The sequence below is a fragment of the Dasypus novemcinctus genome, chromosome X (assembly GCF_030445035.2).
Source record: "Dasypus novemcinctus isolate mDasNov1 chromosome X, mDasNov1.1.hap2, whole genome shotgun sequence".
Lineage (NCBI taxonomy): Eukaryota > Metazoa > Chordata > Mammalia > Cingulata > Dasypodidae > Dasypus > Dasypus novemcinctus.
Genome location: NC_080704.1, coordinates 10,305,581 through 10,316,108, shown reverse-complemented (window position 1 = coordinate 10,316,108; position 10,528 = coordinate 10,305,581). Strand labels below are relative to the sequence as shown.

General features: G+C 34.4%; 1 protein-coding gene across 6 annotated transcripts in view; it reads left to right on the top strand.

Moving 5' to 3' along the window:
- The window catches only part of LOC131277238 (lysine-specific demethylase 6A-like), a 228,147-nt gene that overhangs the window by 62,737 nt on the left and 154,882 nt on the right, over positions 1-10,528 (top strand). For all 6 annotated transcript variants that reach the window (XM_058291775.1, XM_058291776.1, XM_058291773.1 and 3 more), the window contains exon 4: positions 6,885-6,934. In XM_058291775.1, the coding sequence (XP_058147758.1) occupies positions 6,885-6,934 (50 nt within the window). The remainder of the gene's footprint in view (positions 1-6,884; positions 6,935-10,528) is intronic.

The window sequence follows — 10,528 nt, the reverse complement described above, 5'->3', positions numbered from 1 at the left end:
TCTCAAACTAATCAACTCCTGTGATTTTGGTACTCTTTGATTTTTATCAGATTCACTGTAGATCACTTGATTAGATAGCTTTTGATTGTCCTGTGTGAGTGAGGCATGGCTCAAGTTGGGTCTCTACCCTCTTGCTGGGTCTTATATAAATGGAGATACAGTAAAAGTACACAGAGAAAGGAAGCTGCCATTTATGACCCTGCCATGTGAGAGAGGACTCAGTGATCACTAACAGCTGAAGCACAGAGCTCCCAAGAAGCTGAAGACAGAGCTCAGCTGCCACAGATATGACATTGTTTTGTCATTTCCACTTTGTTTCACATAGGCCACATTTTGATCTATGTTGCAGCCCAGGGAAATTACCAGAGTCTTTTCTAACCCACTTAGCTACAATATTGATTCCAGTATTTCTGCATAGTAGATCCATATCAATCAATTCAGCCTTACCCAACTTCATGTTTCTTTCACCACTAATTCATACTATTAATGTCTTTACTGCAGACACCCCCGGATATGTATCTGTATAAGTAAGATTAAGCACACAGTTATTTTGGAGTGTAGTGCACCTACTCATGAGTCATAATTTGTAATCTACCTTTTGATACCTGTTGAGATTTCAGTCTCCTATGTGTGGAATAAAAGAGGAGTGGTGAGAGTGGAGCTAGCAGTATCTTTCAAGCCAACTTTTGGCATTCCTTTATAGTTTCATCTGGTAAAAGAGGGCTAATCTCTTCAGACAGAGGTTAGAGATCGGGTTTGTAATGGGAGGCCAAGGTAAGGCAGGTTTAACCTCTTTAGACAAATATTGGCTGTCTGATTTCTCCGGACCCACTGGAGGGGGAGTGACTGTTCACTCATGGTATGAAGCATTACAGATTTATCAACAGAGTCTGAAGTTTGAATGTCTGCACCATCAGTCATCATCATCAACCAGCCCATTTGTCCCAATTCCATGGAAGTTTTCAGAATTGTAGTTTTGCAGTTCTATAAGTATCTTCATTTTAACAACAGACAACATGCAAGTTGCATTGCATTCCAGCCACTTACACAGTGAAATTCCAAGTCTGTGGCTACAAGAAATACAGAGCATATTTCAGGGAATCTATAGAAACTTTTCGTATCCTTTGTGTAGCACTTGAGGTTGGAATTTGAATCCTTAAAGACAATGTCTTTTTAAAAATATTTTATCTAATGTATTTAAGTATAATAAGCCAGCATTATTATACTTTTAACTCCAGAAAATTCAATTACGTATAGTCTTCCCTCTTAAAAACTTTAGAATAACATATCCAGTGGTGATGTTTTGAGTATCTCTATTGCTAATTCCTACCATGGACTGTCACTTCCCTCTTGATAATTAGAAATATTGTTTATTTCTAATTAGTTTATTTCTAATAGTTTCAAACTAATAAATGTAGAGGACCATTTTCAAAGCCCTAGAGTCAACTCAGAAATCTAATTCATCAGATTTTGTTTCTTGGGAACTGTTTCAGAAAATATAACTGAGAGGATGTGTGTGTGTGTTTATGTGTGTAAATATTAAAGGATTTATTTTAGGAGTTTTCTCATATGAACATGGCGTTAGTCAAATCTGAATTCTCTGGGAAGCGGACTTGGTCCAATGGATAGGGCGTCCGCCTACCACATGGGAAGTCCAAGGTTCAAACCCTGGGCCTCCTTGACCTGTGTGGAGCTGGCCCATGCACAGTGCTGATATGCACAAGGAGTGCCCTGCCACTCAGAGGTGTCCCCTACGTAGGGGAACCCCATGCGCAAGGAGTGCGCCCCGTAAGGAGAGCCACCCAGCACGAAAGAAAGTGCAGTCTGCCCAGGAATGGTGCCACACACACGGAGAGTGACACAACAAGATGACACAACAAAAAGAAATATAGATTCCCGGTGCCACTGATAAGGATTGAAGCAGTCACAGGAGAACACGTAGCGAATGGATACAGAGAGCAGACAACTGGGGGGGAGAGGGGAAGAGGGAAGAGAAATAAATAAAAAATAAATCTTAAAAAAAAAATCTGAATTCTGTCAGGCAAGGTCAGAAATTAGGAATTCTGATGAAGTTTTAGGTGAATTTCCTAGGAGGAACTGAGTAGCTGAAATATGGTTAGAGATTCTTTCTGACTGCTGATGCTGATTGGATGAGACTTTCTCATTGCTAAAGGCAATCTCCTTACTTATTGTAGATGTAGTCAGTCATAGATGCATACACCTGACTATGAAATGTCATCACAGTAATCAGCAGGCTCGTGCTTGGTTGACCAAACAACCAAGCAAATTGAATGAAAGTTTTTAGCATAATTGTTAATTCTTCTTTAAAAAAATTTGTGGAATAGGTAAAATTATCAGAGTCTGCTAATTTATGAAGGAGTGTTCTAAGTTACAAATTCAGTTTCCTTAATAATTTCAAAACTATTTAAAGTATGTATTTAATATTGTATTATGTATTTTTAATTTTTCAAAAATTCCTCCATTTTGCCCAAGTTGTCACCTTTACTAGTTAATAAACCTGTTCATAGTACTCTTTTTATTTTTATTTATTTATTTTTTTAAAAAAGATTTATTTATTTATTTAAGCCCCCCCCCCCCAGTTGTCTGTTCTCTGTGTCTATTTGCTGCGTCTTGTTTCCTTGTCCGCTTCTGTTGTCAGCGGAACAGGAAGTGTGGGCGGCACCATTCCTGGACAGGCTGCACTTTTCTTTCGCGCTGGGCGGCTCTCCTTACGGGGCGCACTCCTTGCGCGTGGGGCTCCCCTACCCGGGGGACACCCCTGCGTGGCAGGGCACTCCTTGTGCACATCAGCACTGCGCATGGGCCAGCTCCACATGGGTCAAAGAGGCCCTGGGTTTGAACCGCGGACCTCCCATGTGGTAGACAGATGCCCTAACCACTGGGCCAAGTCCATTTCCCTCTTTTTATTATTATTTGGATTTCTCCAGCTCTCTGGTGATAGTCTCCACTTCATTTTCCTTATTTCTGATTTTTTTTTCTATTTTTACTTTTTGATGTTGCCTGCTTTTTTAGAGAATTACTCTGACTCTTTGTTTCAGTGATTTCTTCTAATAACTTTCAATTTTAACAATTTTTGTTTATCTTTATTATTTATCTTTGTTATTGGATTATAATTCATTGTTTGATTTTACTTTGTTCCTATTCTAGGTTTTTGCATTTGTAATTGATTCAAAACATTTTCTCTTTTGCAAATACATATTTTTTTGCTATAAATTTTCCTCTCTGTACTGATTTATTGAAAAATTGATAATTTGTATTTTCATTTTCATTTAATCATGTATGTATGCATGTATATATGTTATAAAATATGTGTGTGTGTGTGTATTTTAATTCCCTTGACAGTTTTTGTTTGTCCTGTGGAGTTTTTAAAGTGTGTTTTTTTAGTTTTCAAAGTATTTGGAGAGTTTCCTGTTAATGATTTGTAAGCTTGATTCCATTGTGGTCAGAGTACACAGTATGATTGTATTTGTTGACTTTTTGTTTATTTTTGACTCTTCACCATGGCTTTTCTGACATTACCAAAGTGGGCAGGGTCAGACATCTTGTATCGTTTGTTTGGGTGTGTAAGTTCAGGCTCCTTATATGTTTTGCATAATCAGAATAGTGGACCAATGCTAAGGCAGAATGCTACAGATAATTTTCATTCTGAAGAGCAGAGTCAAAAAAAAAAGAAGAAACAAAACCTAAGAGAAATGTAGGAGAGCATTAAAACACGAATATTCTTTCAATGTCTTTTCTTAATTTTTAATCCGTTCATAATTTCTATTTGATATGAGGCATTTTGTTTATAACTTCTTTATATTTTTACAGACGTTTCCTTATTGGAATATATTTAAAATATATGCTTTGAAGTCCTTGTCTGCAAAGGCTCCCCCAAAGTAGTTAATGGTTTTTCCCCATGTATGTGTTAGTTTTTCAGTTGTTATCTTACCAAGTATTCCATAGAAACAGGTTTTTGCTGAAATTGCTACATTTTATTTATATATATGTATACACAATATACACACAAATACACACATTGTGCCAATAAAATCCTTCCTTCTCCTTCATTCCAATTAGGGCTTGTGTGCTTGTTGTTTCTTCATATTTAATGAGTAAAATATTTCAATTAAGTTGATATTTCTTGTAGTATAAAGCCTATACTGCTTCTGAGAGAGTGCAGTGTTTGCTATATACCTAATCATCCTGAAATGACTGTTTTTTGGAGGACTTTCATGACTGCTTTACTGTTCTCTTGTGATTCTGGTTGGTCTCTATTGGTGTTTTATTCAGTTATTAGCATCTACTAATTGCTGACTAATATTCCGTTATTTGGCAGTACGCTCATGTATAAATTTTTTTAGAGTCTGTTCCAGTTAAATTCTTGCCACTTGGATGTGTTGCCTTTGATGGGGGGCTTTCAGGCTTGTTCTGACAATTTAGTTGTTGTTACCTGGGAGCCTGTTTTTAATTCTTTACCATCAAAATCTCTTATTGGTTTCAACAACATCTTTTAAGCTTTAACTTCCCCCGAGATTTTTTCATATAAGTTCAGTCCTTTTGGTAAGTCTTCAGAATACCCTATTCTTTTGCCCTTGATTATTTCTCTGGAGTTGGCAGCTGGCATCACAGCCCACTTTTCTTAAAGTATGATACCTAGCTTTGTAAGAGATATGTTTAGTGGCAGTGGTAGTCCTTGTCTTATCTGCTGGCATTTCCAAGCATGTTATTTCCCTTTCTGAGTGCCTTGGTAGATAGGTGATAGGAAGGTGGAGCCTTCCTCAGTGGTATTCCCTACAAATATGGTTTGGTTGTGCACAAGGAGCTCCATACATCTCATCTGCATTTGCCTGGAATATAGCCTCTGAACATGGAGCTGAGTGAGAAAGAAAATAAAGATGGCCGTTTTTTCTCAGGGAAATAACAAAATTCTAGAATGGAAGCTGAGGGAAGAGGGAACTCTGATTTTCATGCAGTTAGTATGGTTAAAGTGTTCTTGTCTTTCTGGACTGGGACGGGAGAGGAATTTGAGGTAGGGGAATGAGGCCTGATTCAGATTCAAAGTACTTCACTGTTCTTATTGAGATATAGTAGATTTTATTGTATTAATACATCTCCATTTGCTTAATATCCTTAGGAATATTTCCAGAGATTCTAAATGCTTATTTTTAAAATAATCAGTTCTGGTTGTTTGTCTGGGAAAAAGATCTGGAGTGCTTTAGGCTGCCTTTTACATAGTTATTTGCCTCTACTTTTTCTTTTTAAGATTCATATTTTAGAGACAGAATTCCTCATATTCCTCTTTCTTTCTTAGAGAAGTTGTAGGTTTATAGTACAATCATATATAAAATACAGGATTTTTACATACAATCCTTTTATTTACACTATGCATTGTTGAATATTTGTTATAATACATGAAAACATTTTTATAATTATACTATTCATTAGATATGTCCGTGATCTAACTTAGGGTTCACATTTTGTATAGTGCATTTACATAGAGTTTTTGTTATTGTTTTTTAAATTTTATACTGCCATAAATACAACCTAACATTTCCCCCTTTAAACACAGATATATATTTCAGTTCTTTTAATGATGTTCAAAATGTTTCACTACTGCCTTTTTTTCTTTAAATGAGGTGTCAGGATTTGAACTTGGGACCTTGTCCATGTGCAACAGGTGCTCAACCACTGAGCTACAACCACTCCTTAGTAGTCTCTTGACGTTAAGTTTTACTTTTTAAAAATTCCAACTCTTAATTTTATAATGTGTGACAGAACATTTTTATGCATTTTTCTTAACTGTCTTTGATTAATTTCACAAAAGCTTTTCTAAGGCAAGTAACTGAAAAAGCCAGCGTTGATTTTGTATTCTGTATAAAAACATGGTCTTAAGAAACGAGGGTAATACCTCATAGCAGTTTTAACACTGTTATTATGATTTATGTCATATTACAAGATTAATTTTTTTGTTGTGAACAAAGATGATCCAGATTATTTAGATAATATTAAATTTACTTCTATTTTGGAGATGTCTAAAATGCATAAAAATGCTTTCAAATGTAAACATTGCCATCACATTACGGTGTTCAAGCAGCTGTCACTTTGGTTGTGCTTCTATTTTAATTTTATGTCTTTTGACTTAAGGTTGATGTTCAGCATTTAGGTATGCTTTGTCCTAAAAGTTCACCTGGGAAATTCTAACAAATAAATTGTTTAGCTTCCATTCAAAGTAATTCTGAAACAATTGGACCACGATGTGATTTGCTCTCTGTTTTGTTAAATGTTCTCCCTTCTAAATCTGATGTGCTTTGTGACTTCTCTTTTACCATTTTTTCCCTCCAATAAAAGGTTGATAGGAAATTTTTTTATTTAGATGGATTTGTGGGCATTAGGTGCATACCTTGGAATTAAAATGAAGATAGCCTGAGGTAATAATAGATAAAATTTTGTTTGTATGATGCATCTCAAAGTAAATGCTCTTCTTTGGTGCTTGGTTGTCAGTGTTTTTGGAAAGTTAGTGGCATGCTGAGAAGAAATTTGAAAATTGATTGAACTATATATAAGCCTTGGAAAATTTTATTTCCCATCACTTTTGTACCTCCAGGGAGTTCAAGTTGATTTGTGTACTTTCCTAAATTTTGTATCGATTGATGTTTAAGTGTGAGATTCAGCCATAGGTTTGTATACTTGAGTTACTGTAGATCAGTTATCTGTGACTATTGCTGATTTAGTTGGGAGGCCACAAAATTGTTTGGTCTCTTAAAATATCACAATTTACTGAATGGTGGACAGAATGGGCAATTTGTTACAGGTTTTAAAATCTGCATTACAGGTTTTAAAATTGGACCTAATTTGACTAATAATTATTTTTTCCATTTCAGCATTATCTGCCTATCAGAGATACTACAGTTTGCAATCTGACTACTGGAAGGTTAGTATACCTTTGAATGCCAAATTTTCTTTTTTTCTTCAGGGAAGACTATACTGAAAATAAACTTCTTATAATTAAAGCAGGTATTTTAATTCTAGAAAAGCGAACATAGAAAGCAGAAAAAGTATGATTATGTTTGAGCTATTTTGTGTTCAGTATTTTATTTCTAGTTTCCTTTTCTTTTTAATCTTCTTTCAGACTTTGGTGTAAAGTATTCATAACTTAAAAATAATTTTTATCATTTTTATTGTACAATTCAGTGGCAGTGAGTACACTGACAATATGGTGTAACTCTCACTGTTTTCTATTTCCAAAATATTTTCACTATCCAAAGCAGAAACTCATAACCATTATGTAGTTTCCTCTGTTCTGCCCCTCCCTTAGCCCTAGTACCCATTCTTCTTTCTGTCTCTAAGAATTTGCTTGTTCTAAGTATTTCTTACAGAGAAATCGTGCTGTCTTTGACCATTTGTTTCTGGCTCCAAGATTCATCTATACTATAGTATGCATTGGTACCTCACTTCTGCATAAGGCTGAAAAATATTCCAGTGTTGGCCACTCATTTGTAGTGGACACTTAACGTTGCTTTTACCTTTCTGCCTATTATAAATAATGGTGCTATGAATATTGGTGAACAAATACTGTTTTAGGCTTTCTTTACAGTTATATTGGATATGTATCTCAGAGAGGTTGCTGAGTCCATGGTAATTCTCTTTTCAATTTTTGAGGAGCAGACAAACTGATTTCCACAGCAGATGCATCATTTTATAGTCCCACCAATAATGTACGAGAACCCCTCTTTTACTTTTATCCTTGTAATACTTACCATTTTATATATATATATACTATGTGTGTGTGTTATATATATATATATATATATATACTATGTGTGTGTGATATATATATATATAAAATGGCTGTTCAAGTGGATGTGAAGTTGTATCTCTGTGTAGCTTTGATTTGCATTTCTCTCACAGCTAATGATACATAGAGCATTATTTTCTGTGTGTGCTTATTGGCTATTTGTGTATCTCCTTTGCTCTATTCAAGTCTAATGTCTATTTAGTTTGATTATTTATCTGTTATTTAGTTGTGGAAAATTTTCCTGTATTCTGGATTTTAAACCCTTACCAGATACATGGTTCCCAAATAGTTTCTTCTGTTTGTAGGTTGTCCCAATTTTGTTGACGTTTAATTATCTATTTTTTTCTTCTTTTGCTTCTTGCTTTTGTTATAAAGGTTAAGAATCCATTACCTAATACAAAACCTTGAAGGCATTTTGTTCTTCAATCTTTTGCATGTGGATGTTCAGTTTTTCCAGCACCATTGTGGAGGACCTTCTTTTATCCCCATTGAATGGCCCATAGATGTGTGTTTTCTTCTGGACTCTAAGTTTTATTACAGTGACATCTATGCTTAGGAGAGCCACACTATTTTAATTACTTTAGCTTTGTCGTAAATTTTGAAATCTGGAGCTGTGAGTACTCCAATTTTGTTAATTTTTGAGATTGTTTTTGCTAATTGAGGGCCTTTTGTGGTTCCATGTAATCTGAAGGTCAGCTTTTCCATTTCCTCAAAAGAGGCTGCTGAAATTTTGATAAGGATTGCATGGAATCTGTACATTCCTTTGGATAGTTTTGACGTTTTAACAATATTTTATAATATTAAGTCTACAGATTCATGAACATGAGATATTTTCCTAATTTATTTAGGTCTTTTTTAATTTCAGCAGTTCCTTCCTTCCTCGCCCCTCTTTCTTTTTCACTCTACAAGTCTTTTACTTCTTTTCGTTACTCTTTTTTTTTTTAGGCTCTTAATATTTTCATTTTCTTTTCAGAAAACTCAATACTAGAGTAACTCAATGCAGCTGACATTTTTGCATGTTAATCTTACCAGTACTGTGCTAAATTTATGTCTAGTTCCTTTCTTGTGGATAATTTGAGATCTTTATACATTATCATGCCATAAACAGAGACCATTTTACCTTTTACTTTCCATCTTGTGAGCTTTTTCCCTTTTACATAATGACTCTCGCTAGAACTTCTAGTACAGTGTTAAACTACAGCAGTTAAAGCACACATCTTGTTTCTTTATGTTAGACATAGTTTGTCGTTCAGCATTGAGTATGATGTTTGTTGCTGGTTTTTCGTAAATGTCCTAAATCATTTTAAGGAAATTCCCTTCTATTCCTACTGTTTTAGTGTGTTTTATCTTGAAAGAATGTTGGGTGTTGTCAGGCTCCATTTTTTAATCAATTTAAGATGTTTGTCTCTTTTAAGCTTTTTTACCTAAATTGTTTTGTTTGATAATAATACCACCACCCCAGCTCTCTTTTGGTTACTGTTGTGTGGAATATATTTTTCTATCCTTTTACTTTTAAATATGTGTCTTTTTATCTAAAGTTTTAGTGTCTTTTAGACAGCATAGTTTTGATGGTTTATTTAAAAATTGGATGATCATTAATCTTGCAGTCTCTGCCTTGTTATGGGAGTGTTTGCATTTAATATACTTATTGATATGGTAGGGTTATACTGCTGCTATTTAGGAATTTGCTCTGAATTTTTAATATGATTTTTATTAATCAATTATTCCCTTGCTGATTTATTTTGTACTTAATTGATTTTATGTAATTTACCGTTTTGAGTTCGTTCTGTTTTCCTGTGTTTTTTTAGTTGTTTCCCTTGATGGTTACTTTGTTAATAACAATTGACATTTTAAAGTAACAACTACCTGGTTTAAATAAATACCAACATAATTTCATAATATACAAGTACCCATGTGCAACTCCAGTCATTCTCCTTTTAAATGTCTTCTCATATCTTCATATACATTATATGCCCACTAACTTAAATTTTAATTAGTTTTACACTTTTGTCTTTTAAGTCTATGTGGATAAAAAGCAATTACTAGCCTAAGTTACAATAATATAAGGACTTTTGTTTATCTGTAAATGTATTAAAGTTGACTTCATTTTTGAAGGGTAAATTTGCTGGATATTGAATACATGGGTGATATATATACATATACATACATACATATATATATATAATTTTTCTTCAACAACTTTAAATATGTTAACCACTCCTTTGGACTCCATTTTTTAAAATGAGAAGCCAGGTGTTAATCTTATTGAGTATTCCATTTACTTTAACAAGTCAGTTTTCTCTTGCTTCTTTTAGCATTCTATATTTGTCTTTGGATTTTGAAATTTTAATAAAATGTGTGACTGTGATTGAGGTTATCTTGCTTTAGAGTTCCTTGAGCTTCCTGGATGTGTATATTATAAATAGCTTTTATTAGATTTGGGAAGCCATTCTTTCTTTTCTTTCTTTTTTTTAACCTCTCTTTATTAATCCATTCATATTTACATATTTATTGAGAGCCCTCTGGAATTGATGGTTAGTTATCAGCAAAATCCCTTATATGTTCATCCTGTTCACTGAATGGTCCCTTCAACTTGTTCTAAAGGAAACATGGCTGGGGTCCTTTAGGATCCTTCTTCCTTTGTACTCCTTCCACTGAGTTGTTATTGAGTAGGTGTCGTCCTTGTTTCTTCCAGACCATAATCCCTTCCTTCTGCTTAAACCCCTTCCC